This window comes from Cololabis saira, chromosome 8 (assembly GCF_033807715.1).
Source record: "Cololabis saira isolate AMF1-May2022 chromosome 8, fColSai1.1, whole genome shotgun sequence".
NCBI lineage: Eukaryota > Metazoa > Chordata > Actinopteri > Beloniformes > Belonidae > Cololabis > Cololabis saira.
In genome coordinates, this window is record NC_084594.1 from 20,198,825 (window position 1) to 20,212,256 (window position 13,432).

At 37.8% G+C, this 13,432-nt stretch overlaps 1 protein-coding gene across 1 annotated transcript; it reads right to left on the minus strand.

Moving 5' to 3' along the window:
- Nucleotides 1-521: 521 nt before the first annotated feature.
- Nucleotides 522-8,902, minus strand: srsf3b (serine and arginine rich splicing factor 3b). The gene is made up of 6 exons (XM_061727077.1): nucleotides 8,788-8,902; nucleotides 6,317-6,525; nucleotides 6,062-6,205; nucleotides 4,163-4,201; nucleotides 3,364-3,450; nucleotides 522-658 (listed from the first exon to the last, which is right to left on the minus strand). The coding sequence occupies exons 2-6, from the start codon at nucleotides 6,517-6,519 to the stop codon at nucleotides 631-633; spliced, it is 501 nt and encodes a 166-aa protein (XP_061583061.1). The 5' UTR covers nucleotides 6,520-6,525; nucleotides 8,788-8,902; the 3' UTR covers nucleotides 522-630.
- Between the last annotated feature and the right edge of the window lie 4,530 nt (nucleotides 8,903-13,432).

The window sequence follows — 13,432 nt, forward strand, 5'->3', positions numbered from 1 at the left end:
CCTTGTGGATAGAAAGCTGTAAAACATGTCATGTATATCATGAAAAGTGATGGGGAAAAAATACAAAATTACAATTAGTTTTTTACCAACAGATTTTAATTGAGACAGATTCACAGAGTATCAAAAAAGAAAGTAAAATTTGTATAGTTCGTTACACATTTTTAAATCAATTACAGAATTTAGCTTCTTGAATTTGAACAGATGCATGTAAATTCAAAAAGAATCAGTTTCTGGACACAATCAAAAGGGAACCCCCCCCAATATAAGAAAAAAAAAAAAAAAAAAGGACACACACCCCCTCCCCCGGCAATTACACAGTGAAAATGAGGAACTACACAACGTCACTACACAGTACATTCACCAACAGAAACCAAAGCTTATACAGATCAACTCTGGAATGCAGGGTGGGACTTTATCAGGACCAAGGTGACATCGAGGACGCATTACACCTGCGCACTCCCACTCAATTAGTATAGAAACAATCCTAAGAGGAGGGGGCACTAAAATGCTTGACTGTTTAAAAAAAAAAGAAAAAAAAAAGAGCATGTGGTCATGCTGAAGTCCTTTGTATGAAATGGTAGAGCCTGTATAAACGTTCATTAACTACCATCACTCATGAAAGACTTGCCTTTATTTTCTGTCATTAGACCTGGAGCGGCTGTGGAAAGAGGGGAAAAAAATCATTAGCTGGATTCATCACTCCTAGAGCAGCTTAACTCCCACATTAAACAGACACAGTGAGATGTTTTTAAAAAACAGTTTATAATTATAGTTTATAATATTTTATCACAAGGAGGTTTGTCATCTTTCCAAACTTTAGTGAAGATATGGGAGAAGGAGTTGGGGATGGTCTTTGAAGAAAATACTAGGTTAAATTTATGTGAAAATATACATTTTCCTTTTACTAGTAATAAAATGAAAGAGGCTAATTTTAAATTTATTCACAAACTTTATTTAACTCCAATTAAAATGCCAAAATTTCAAAGGATATCTCTTCAAAATGTCCAAGATGTAAAAGAATCGATGGAACATTTGTACATATGTTTTGGGAATGTGATCTTTTAATAAGTTTCTGGAAATCAATTCATTCCTTCACACAATCAGTATTAGAAATTAATTTTGAGTTAAGCTCCAATTTGTATTTATTAAATGACACACTGGATCTTCAGTTAGACCGGAAAAAAGCAGGATATTAATTATGATCACATACTTCGCTAAGAAATGCATACTTTTACTTTGGAAAGATGATTCTCCTCCAACTTTCAAGTTTTTTTGGATCAAATTTCAGTTTTTTTTACCATTGGAAAAATTAACTTTAGAAAAATACAACCGTGCTCATATTTTTCAAGAATTTTGGTTCCCATAATTTTTCCAAAGTATCTTTATTTTCGAACTTGTGCCTTATATGTATGTATGTTTGTATGTATATATGGGTATATATATATATAGTTTGATATCGCTGTTGCTGCCATTATATATTTTTTTATTTATTTATTTATTTTTTAATATTTATTTAATTTTGTTCTCCCTTAATGCAGGGCTCCAGAGTGCGACCTATTAGGTCGCATATGCGACCTAATTTATTAAGGTGCGAGTTAAAATTTAATGAGGTCGCTTCGGTGCTACTTGCAAGAGGACTAGTGGAAACAAAAAAATATATATATTTTTTTTTCACTCGGCTGTGTTAGTGCATTAATGGAGTGGTTGATAATAGAATCTTACTTTCTGGCTCATTCCTGCGAGTCCTATACCTGTCTGACTGCACCTGGTACGGTCTGCGCACGTTACGTGCACAGCAGTGCACGCGCGCGTACACGCAGCGCGCTCAAAAAGGTAAACAAAGCAGATGCAGTATGAAGCGGTCTATAGTCGATTATTTTAAGAAGAAAGATGGGCTGGTGGAGGAGGAGGAGAAGGGTTAGCAGAGGGAGCGACATGGATTCTTCTTCTTCTGATGAAGAGAGTGACAGGTTGGTGAAAGAGGCGGGGGAGAGTGGGGAGAAGAAAAAAAAGTACAGCTTTCAACAACGGCTGGCACAGTTCCCGTGGTTAAGATACGAGGGACAGGCAGGCCTGGTTCTACGAGGGTGCATAAGCATTGCACCCTCAGTTTATGTGTTGCTCAGTTGAAAAGACGAAAAGAAAACTGATAAATGCGCCCGCGTTAAGCCTTATTTATGGTTCCGCGTTAAATCGACGGCGTATCCTACGGTGTAGGGTACGCAGCGACGCGCCCCGTACGTTCGCGTCCCCGCGTATCCTACGCCGTAAGATCTGCGTTGGTGCAGCGCGGAACCATAAATCAGCCAGTGTACGTCACTGATCTGCAAGACGCTGCTCTCTGCTGCTCCGTTAACACAAACTAACATGGATATTCAGAAGTGGTTCAAGCACAACGACGCAAGCAAGTTTACAGGACCGTCTCAGAAAATTAGAATATTGTGATAAAGTTCTTTATTTTCTGTAATGCAATTAAAAAAACGAAATGTCATACATTCTGGATTCATTACAAATCAACTGAAATATTGCAAGCCTTTTATTATTTTAATATTGCTGATTATGGCTTACAGTTTAAGATTAAGATTCCCAGAATATTCTAATTTTTTGAGATAGGATATTTGCGTTTTCTTAAACTGTAAACCATGATCAGAAATATTAAAATAATAAAAGGCTTGCAATATTTCAGTTGATTTTTAATGAATCGAGAATGTATGACATTTTTGCATTACAGAAAATAAAGGACTTTATCACAGTATTCTAATTTTCTGAGACAGTCCTGTATATTTATGGTTATATTTATTTTTGTTGCTGTTTTATTTTCTGTTGCTAGATTGTCTGATGGGCGAGATAGCCCAGACTAAATGTAGCATTTTCATTTCTGTAGGTAAATGATCAGGTATCTTATAAAAACACAGAGGTAACACTTTACCATAAAGTCACCTTAATTAGCCTAACATTAGTTAGTACATTAACATTACTAAGCATTTATATAAATTATATTATCCAACTTTTAATTTATTAACTAACTCTGACTAGTAAACATTAATTAGCCTAACTGTAGGCTATATGTGTTTCCTATACATACGTAAACAGTTAATTAATGCTTAATAATGTAACTAATGTTAGCAATGAAAAATATGGTGCTACCTAATTTGTTTTGGTGCTACTAAATGAAAAGCTAGGTGGCACCAGTGCTACCTGTGAAAAAGTTAGTCTGGAGCCCTGCCTTAATGTATTTTTTTTTTCCCCTAGGGTAATTATGGGGACGGTAGGAATGTGGGTATACTAGAAATCATGCATGTGAAAAAAAACAGAGTTTAGACTGACAGTATTTCTTTAAAAAAAGATTCAAGATATCAGTACCTCCTTGATCTAGAGAAGGACCTAGAAGGTTTGTGGTTCCTATCCCGGGAAAAGGACCTCTCTCTCCTCCTGTCTCTGGAGAAAGACCTGAAAAAGACAGACCATTCAGTCACTTTAGGAAAACGTTTTCATTATACAAGTCTGATTCAACTCTCCCATAGATGGATCAATGACGTGACGCCTATTTCCAAAAAACTGATTTTTTTTCAATTCAAAAAAGGTTTAAATGGATAAAAAACACCATATATATGACCTACCTGTCAACATATGGACTCACTTGAATTTTTTGAAAAAATACTAGTTATTTGTGATTTTGTTGTTTTTAAGCGTCAAAATGTCGTGGTGCGACCGTCCGACCATGACTCTTGTTTTGAAAACTTTTTTTGAAATCACTCTAAATGTATTTAAATCAATCTTCTGCCCTATCTGGCATGATTTCCAAAGTGTCTTGTAGTGTATAAGATTTATACACATTTGTATTTATATTTCCATCATAATATACAAACAGGAAATTAATTTATTTTAATATGAATCATGGTTGCGCCACATGACTTTTAAGGCTAGTGCCAATTCATCTTGACAAAAATCACTTAATTTAAAAGTTTTATATGAATTTGTGTACACAACATTCTTAATGTTTGAACTACTGCAATAGATATTCTTTTTTTTATTATTTAAAAATTGACCTGTTGAAAATCCTTATTCGTCATTGACCCAGATACATATGCCCAAGACAGCATTTAAGGATTGAAGCTGACCAACTTGGTCTGTGTAACGGATGGTTTAAGAGCTGACATACCTGCTTCGGCTGCGGCTGAAGCTTCGCCTGCGTGGGGATCTAAGCAAGGAAAATATCAGTGTTAAAATTATAAAACAGATGCACTCTTCACACTCCACATTATTTTACTCCCTTTACAATGGGCTACCTCAGCACAGCCCTTCGTCTAATTCAGAGAATGAAAATGAAAGGCTTGGTATTCTTCCAGGGAAACAATTGTTTCAGTCACTGGCAGTTAACCAAGCACATCAAGATGGCAAACGCCTAAAAGTATCTACGAACTTCTTTCTCAGAATAATGTACAAAATTTAAGCAAATGTGAACTTTATTCAAGTTTTTAAAAGTTAGATACTGAGATTTCAAGTGTCCTCCAACTGATCATCTAAAATATTATCAAAGTGAGCAAAATAGTCTCTTGCCCCATACATTGTACTATGAACTAAGCCAAGTCAGTCCAGAGTACAATGTTTAAAATGTACCGGGGCCAAACTATCGCTATGAAATAGGTCTACAGTGCTTAGTGATAAAATGACAAAGGGACAGTATGATAAAATGAAGGAGAGTAAAATCACTATTTGTCACAGGTAATCTCTCTTGAGAAATGACACAAAACAGATTGGATTAACATAGTGGGGCCTGAGGAGATTTTGAATGGAGTGAGATAATTCTGCTCAGAGCCCCAAGTCATTCCAGATTATTGTTATTTATCCAAAAGAAGTAAAGAAAAAAAAAAAAAAGAAAAAAACGCAGGAAACTTGAAGGTCCAGGTATTTGACACTGGATCATTCCCTTTTGAAACAAGGGAAAACAAATCAAAAGTCTATGAGTCAAATAATTAAGAAAAACCTTGTCAAACCAGCTGTCTCTTCACTTTCAAAAGTGTAATCAGCAGTGTACTGAATGAAGCAGGAACTTACTAGTATTTTTGGATTTCAACAAGCTAGATATGACGAAAGGGAGGCAGACTGCCGGCCAGGTAGGTAGAATTGGCTGAATAGGACTGGACAGATGCTGCAAGCTGATTAGGTGGCAGGCAGATGGGGGCTGGTTGTGGCTTTTTTCCTGCTTTAATTGGTAAGCTGATGGTTGCTGCTGGTAGGTTGTAGACATTTGGAAACATAATACGCTGATTGGTCGGAAAACTGAGGTAGGCCGCTGCCGTTTGGCTTAAGGTTGAAGAAGGAGGAGGTTGAAAACGGCATGCTGAGGAACCAATGGGCTGGTGCAACCTGACGACTGGCCATGCCTGGGTCATGTGACAGCACCAGCCAGGCTGATTTGGGAACGATGATCAGCAGTCACGTGATGCTGAAAGAAGACTAGTTGACTGACTCAGAGGGTGGTGAGAAGAGGCATGGTGGTGGCTCTGCAAGGGGTGTCATTCTTATTAATATAGATGAAAAGTAAAAAAATAAAAGCATCCTCAAACAAAAAGGAACACATTTGGTACTTTAACACCCCCACCCCCCTAGATATTAACAAAATATACTTTTTTCTTAACAAAGAACTATCTAAGCCTGTATCACATACCTTTTGTCTCTGTAAAGCTAAAATGTTCTGAGTGTGCACAACACAATGTACACTTTAAAGGAACACTGTTGCTTTAAGCAAGTCATGCCTTGCATCCCAAGCATTAAAGTTGATTTCTAACACTCTTTTGGCTCACTGCACCAAATTACTAATGCAATGAAGATGAAACTGCAACCCATAGACAGTGCAACAGTCACCCATGTGTAAACAGCAGTATAGATAAATAAATTATGTAAAATATGATATTACAAATGCCTAAACTGGAAACCCTGAAGTAATCAGGAACTATACTGTGAATAAAAGAGGTGAATGATTAAGCCACAGAGAAGTACCTAAGTAAAAAAACTGTTATTCTTGCTGACCACCCTCAAATAATAACGTGTAGGTCACCTTCGCCTCTGTGGGGGGCTGCGTCGTCCCCTATAGTCGTCCCGATCTCGAGGACGCCTGCTCCACGAGGGTGGAGCGCCACGGGTGCGGCTACGCTTCTCACCATTAGACAGCTCGACCCGCACCCGGCAACCGCACAATGTCCTTAAAATAGAAAAAGGAGAAACAACAAAAATTCATTCATTATGAGTCATTGTGGGTGCAGCAAGAGAAACCTGTCTTCATCCTTTTGTTTGCAAAGAAAAATGTACATACCTTCCATCGAGCTCACGAACTGCATCAGTTGCATCTCTTGGGTCTTCAAACTCTACAAAGGCGAAACCCGGGGGGTTTCGAGCCACCCAGACACTGCGAAGAGGACCGTAGTAACCAAACGCCCTCTCCAACTCTGTCTTGTTGCCATTGTTGCCCAAGTTTCCCACGTAGACTTTGCAGTCAAGGGGACAGTCACGATGCATGGCGTCCTGCAATAAACCACATGGACATTGAATCAGTTAAGTATTTACAGTTGGCTCAGAGTACAGTTTAGGGCTGGGCGATTTTGGACAAAAATAAAATCCTGAATTTTTTCTCTGAAAACGCGATTTTCGATTTCGATTTTTTTTGGTAAAACTACAAAAGACAATGGAATAAATTCTTTCTTTATTTTTTAAAGAAAAATAGCAAACAAATTTCCCTATTGGGAATGAAGTGCAATTGAAAGATACTGTAAATCCTCCTTGAGTTTAGTAAAGTGACAACATTTACCATTTTCTTGACCAAACAAAGATGACTAGACGAGCTCTGTCTGTAATGCAGCCAGCTGCAAAAAAGGAAAATCGATTTTCCTTTTTTAACATCGACTGTGATTAATAAATCCGATTTAGATTTAAAATCGATTAATCGCACAGCCCTAGTACAGTTCATATATGTTGTGCCTCAAACCCTGATGCAAACTAGGCCTGTGTTGAAAAGATCGATTCTCCGATTTTAAATCGATACTCATATTAATTCCTAAAAATCGATTCATATGTCTAAAGATCGATTTAAAAAAAAATATATTTTTTTTTCCATCATTACATTACAACTTTTGGTACTTTTTTGTTTATGCCCAAAAAAGGAATATTTTGTTCGACACGAAAATAACTGGTGCCATGTTTTTGCCTTTAAATATGTTTAAAAGGTATGAAAACATTAAAGTTTTCAGTTATAATTGCATAAATTGTCTATATTTCTTTGCTTTATATACTGTCTTCGGGTTACATTTGCATAAATGTTAAAAACCAAATTCTCATAAGTGGGAAAGAATAGAAGCGATTTCTTTCGTGCTCCGTTTCCTCCCTGGATCTTTTTGATAATTCTGACCCACACGATGTTTCTGAAAGCAGTTCTATCAGCATTCTGGGAGCTGATTGGTCCTTACAGCATCATTAGCTGCAATACTTGCTGTTGAATCTCACTATATTACTAGTATTAATATGTTGCATAACTACATAGTCATATAATTCATGCAATATCTCAAAAAACAGTTTTATTAACAGTAACCCAAATCAATATCGGACCGAATCGGATCGTGATAATCGATTCTGAATCTTAAGAATCGGAATCGATTCTTGATATTTGAATCGATCCCCAGCCCTACTGCAAACACCTACATGGGGGGGGGGGGGCGTTTCCTAGCCACCCAGATATTGCACAAGACCATATGTATCTGTGTCTACCTCACACACATTTTACCTGCTTTTTTGCACAGTTTTTTCTCTCTCGCACTACCTCTTATTCCATTGCAATGTACTGTATATATTGTTTATATCTCATGAATGGCTGGGACTTAAACAGTACAATTGATATATGTGGTTGGTTTCTATTTAAGTGTATATTTTAGTGTAAATATTGGTTACATTGACTGTTCTTTTTGTTTTGGTATTGAATAAGGGGCAGGTCAAATAAGACTTCATTCTGCTCCTTTTCGGTCATGGGTGTGTAGATTGACGTGTACAAGTGTACTACTGTAATATGGTCAAACTATGCACTACCATGCACGAAATAAATAAAAAATCTCGTAATTATATACATTTTCTACTTTTTTTTTTTACCCCCCTTCCTGCATGTGTGTTAAGTATACTGCTGCTAAAAAATGAGTTTCCCCATTGAGGGAGGAATAAAGGAGTATCTTATCTTATATTTCAAAGTTTGGGATAAACACACACACACACACACACACACACACACACACACACACACACACACACACACACACAATCATCATATGGGCCTTCCCCCATACATTTGTATACACTTGGTAATACTTCCTTTGACCTATGGAAAACACCAAAACACGCTTTCTTAATCTAAATATAGAATATTAATTGCGTTATTCCAAGCGTGGGAATGATTTTAGCATTTGACCTTATTTTCTTCCCTATTTGCAGCCAATGCTCTCTGTAATCCAGCCGACCAGATCACGTCGTTTGCTGCAAAAATACGCACAACTAATTCATATATCTTGTCTCAATTAACTATTTAACCGTTTTAAATAAGCAAAAAGCCTCCGTGAGCTTGTATTTTAAAGCTAATAGCCCTCGCAGAGCTAAAATGGCTGTCGTGATTCCGAGGCCTGCTATTATGCAGACTCTCAGATCAAACAATGCACCGCGTGGTTTTCGCGCCGATGTGAATCGAGCGAGAAATCCGCCCTGTGTGCGACCGAGTGCGATGTCTGCATCATTATTCTGCATAATCCTTACCGTGTTTGAAGGTGGTGTAGGGCGAATTTATATAGAAATTTGTCTCTCCGCTTTGCTTCACTTCGTCGTCGATGGAAAATGGCGTGACGGAACTGAACACACGCTTGTGAGCGGAGGAGCGGGACGCTGCATCCGGGGGGGCGGGGCGTCAGGCGGATTTATGCCGCGTTCCATTTGTCCTCGGAAGTGGGGGTTTCCCAGTTCCCAGTCGGAATTTTCAACTGGAACGCCCCTCGAAGTGGGATTTCCCACTGGGAAAGTGGGAGAGTCTTCACCACTCCCGAGTTCACATTCCAAGATGGCTGCCCCGGTTGTAAACAGTAGAAGAGAGCTCTGTAAAAATTCGTAGTACTTCATTCTAGTTTTGGTCACACTAAATCAGTCGTATACAAGTATTGTTCGGCATATATATGCTGCTATAGTGTAATTTACATTTTTCATGTGGTATATGCGAACTACAAACTTGTTTTCCTACTTTGTAACTGGAACGCTGATAACTCGGCTGTGACGTCATTCCCAGTTCCGAGTTCCGATTTCCGAGGTAAATGGAACGTAGCATCATGTCGACATTTCTCTTTTTCACCTGGGCTATTTAGGCTATTTTACAACATTTTGGTATCAATGTGATGTAAAGTAAAGCAATTTACTATTTTATTTAGTTTGAGATGAAGCAAGATTACACACCAATGATAGTTTATAAAACTGCAGTACCAGATTTACCCACACAATGAGATACAATTAAAATCTGGCGCTGTTTCAACATTTTTGGCCAAATAGAATACAGGGCTTTCACGTGACGTCACCAAACGCGAGTCGCCATTACGGAGATATACCCCCCACCCCCCCAGACCAAAACAAAGCCAGAGCGTATGAGAGACTGCACATTTCTGCTCCTTCATAAACCGTAATCACAATCCGCGTGGAAAATGGTCAATTATTGCCGTGTGTACGGTTGTACAAATCGGTCTGACCGAGAAAAACACCTGGAGTTTTACAGACTTCCAAAAGTTATCACAAATCAGGGAGATACTTGCCGAAACTTATCAGAAGAAAGGAGACGTCTGTGGCTTGCTGCACTGAAACAGAACTTCACGGGCAAGAATCTTGACAACATTCGTGTTTGTTCTTCACATTTATTGTCAGGTAAGTGAAAAATAAATATAATAATATAATAATCTACTGTATATTTAGCGTTATTGCTCGCCATGATTTATTCATTTCATAGCCTTACAACAGAGTTTCTCAAACTAAATTTCTAGCACCCTACTCTGCCAGTGTACAAATGGGGGTCCATTTGGTAAAAAAAATGAGGTAATTCACGATGTCAGGATATTTAATCGTTGGCAGAATAGTCGGGTCATCCGTGGTCCACGTTGTTTGCTCCAGCTCGTACGGATCATGGCCACCTAAAAGGTTTAATTTCTCTTTATACCTCGCCCTTTCTGGAGGACCAAGTCCTTCCCGGTATCTGGTATCTTCCCCACGTTTTGCCGAGGTTTTCCGTGGTTTTGACATGGTCAAATGTTACATGTTAGCCGCTTTGTTGTTGTTGTTCAACCTCCAGCCCTCCACAGCCTCCACTCTGCCTACAAATAATCCCGCCGCTATGGCTGCCGGGTCGCGGTACCGCCCATTTCGTGACGTCGGTGAAAACCCTCTATAGAATCAGGGGTGCAGATCCGAACCGCGGTTGAATTGGTTTGATATTGGATATTGGATATTCGACATTCAATTCAAAGACATCCATTTAACTTGTGATACATACCACTGATTTTGGTCATATCGCTTGTGATGTGTTCATGGTCATCTAGACTATATATCACAAGAGAGTAATTATTATAAAATCATATTATGGGCTGATTTAATGAGGTTTAATGAATTCAACAACCATAAAACTTGTGATACATAACACTGATTGTTTTCAATCAGTGGTATGTATCACAAGTTTTATGGGTGTTGAATTCATTAAACCACATTAATGGGTGTTGAATTCATAAAACCACATTAAATCAGCCCATAATATGATTTTATAATAATTACTCTCTTGTGATATATAGTAGATGACCATGAACGCATCACAAGCAATATGACCAAAATCGGTGGTATGCAGTGGTGGACAGTAACGGAGTAAATTTACTTGAGTACTGTACTTAAGTACATATCCAGAGGATTTGTACTTTACTTGAGTATTAGATTTCTTTGGTACTTATTACTCTTACTTGAATACATTTCCAAGACAAATATTTTTACTTTTACTCGAGTAAATTTCTAGGAAGGCTGAAAAGTACTCGTTACTTTCAGGTCTGCTCTTTTTTCTTCTTCCCTAAAATCCTATTGGACACAAGCTGTTTTTGTCAAAGGAGGAGACCTATCACAGTGCACGCTCTCCACTGGGATGTACGTAAAGCGGAAATACGTCAAGCCTCCTCAAAACGATACCGCCAAAGTAGCCTGCGTTTGTCAAGACATAGCCGCAACAAGTCAAGACCAAGCCGCAACAATAGCTTCAACATTGAGTTATTGAAAGCAGAGATGTAGTTTTTTGTAAAGCAGTGGTCTTTGAGGGGGATCCAGACTTAGTTGGATGGTGCAGGTTCATTTGGTTTCAGTTCATGATTGTTAATAAATTCTGCATCATCTGCTGTCCTCTTATGATCCCATTCATTTGATTTGTTTTTGGTGTTTCTGCAGGTTTTATATAACATTGTGGTTCTAAAAGCAGCACATCAGTGCAGCTGGTTTCAAAGAGTTAATTCTCAGAAACAAGAGTTAAAAGATCCTTAAATTAATTTAGAAAAAATATAGTAATTTACTGATGTGGAAAATAAGAAATTTACTCTTACTCTTACTTTTACTTAAAGTAAATTTAAAAGCATTTACTTTTGGATACTTAAGTACCTTTAAAAGCAAGTACTTTTCTACTCTTACTCGAGTAATATTTTGACTGAGCTACTTTTACTTGTAACGGAGTAAATTTTGACCAGTAGTATTTGTACTCTTACTCAAGTACTGGGGTCGAGTACTCTGTCCACCTCTGGTGGTATGTATCACAAGTTAAATGGATGTCTTTGAATTGAATATCCAATATCCAATATCAAACCAATTCAACCGCGGTCAGATATGACGTCGGGATTTGGGGGGGGGGACCAACATGATTTTAATTTTTAATTTTTTGCCAATATGCAACTCATACCATGCCATAAATTGGTAAAGGCTCTCCAAAAAATACTGCACAGGGAATCATTTATTGTGCTTACCTTTCTTGTTTATTTGTCCTAAACAGCCAACAGTGTGTGTCACTGCTTACTTAACTGTTATATGCGTAAATCACAATTTTAAGGGTTTTGGGCATGTAGTGTCTACTCATCTCAAATTCTTCTCACCATCTTCCTTTTATCCTATGGGACTACTTTATGCACGATCAATTGATATATGGATGAAATATGGAGTCCTAAACAAGTTGTTTAAACTAACTGATCATGTTTTAACACAGTTATGGTGGTAAACAGTTCTAAAAAAAAAAGGACCCATTGCTTTCATTATGTACACCTCAAAACGCACCGTGGATGTATTATTTTTTTAGAAATATATTTTTAATAAATATTCTACATATTCAACCTTTAAGTCTGAAAATACATTTGTTCAATTTTTAATAATTTAGGGTATTTTTATTGGGGGGGACAATTCATGTTTTTCAGAAATTGGGGGGGACATGTCCCATAGAATAGAATAGAATAAGCCAAGTATGAACATGCCAGACAAGAAATTTGTTTTCGTTTTTTTTTGCTCACTGAACCTAGATTTAAATAGTTACAAACAGTAATAGACAAATGGCTCTTATTAACATATCTTCTTCTTCTCCTTTCGGCTTTTCCTTTCAGGGGTCGCCACAGCGAATCAGTTGCCTCCATCTGAGCCTGTCTCCTGCATCCTCTTCATGAAGTACGTTCATGTCCTCTTTCACTACATCTATAAACCTCCTCCTTGGTCTTCCTCTGGGTCTCCTGCCTGGCAGTTCAAAACTCAGCATCCTTCTACCAATATATTCACTATTTCTCCTCTGGACATGTCGAACCATCCTCCTGTCTTTTTTCTTGGCTCTTATTAACATATATACAAGTTAAAAGTGAAAGGTGAAGCAGTATGAGGTAGTCATGGTAATAGAAAGGTGCATTGTTACAGCATATGATTGTGGTTATTATTATTATTTTTATTATTATTGCACAGTGATTGATTACTCTGAGACTGTGATTGATGAGAGTTCATCAGAGCAACAGCTTGGTGGAAGAAACTGTCTCTGTGTCTGGAGGTTTTGGCGTACAGTGCTCTGTAGGAGTTCAAACAGACTGTGTCCTGGGTGTGAGGGGTCTGCAGAGATGATACCTGCCCGTTTCCTGGTCCTGGACAGGTACAGGTCCTGGATAGATGGGAAGAAATAAAATTATTTACACTAGTTACGTTCACCGGCCACTTTAAGTACACTAAGAAAGTCGTGTGTATGTAAATACGTTTCTTCCTCTGTGTTTCAGAATTAATTAAATATTTTTTATGGGTGGAAAATCTAATGAATGAATATTTTTATAATTCCCCAGGCCAGGGGCAATATGTTTAACAGCTAGCAGTGAACGCAACAACAAAAAAACAA

Bases quoted from the DNA above. Each gene is read 5' to 3' on its own strand.
- srsf3b (XM_061727077.1), bottom strand. From the start codon at position 6,519: ATGCATCGTGACTGTCCCCTTGACTGCAAAGTCTACGTGGGAAACTTG. The intron at 6,206-6,316 runs GTATGTACATTT...TTCTATTTTAAG, and splicing joins GTTCGTGAGCTCGATGGAAG to GACATTGTGCGGTTGCCGGG. The intron at 3,451-4,162 runs GTATGTCAGCTC...TGTCTTTTTCAG, and splicing joins TTCAGCCGCAGCCGAAGCAG to GTCTTTCTCCAGAGACAGGA.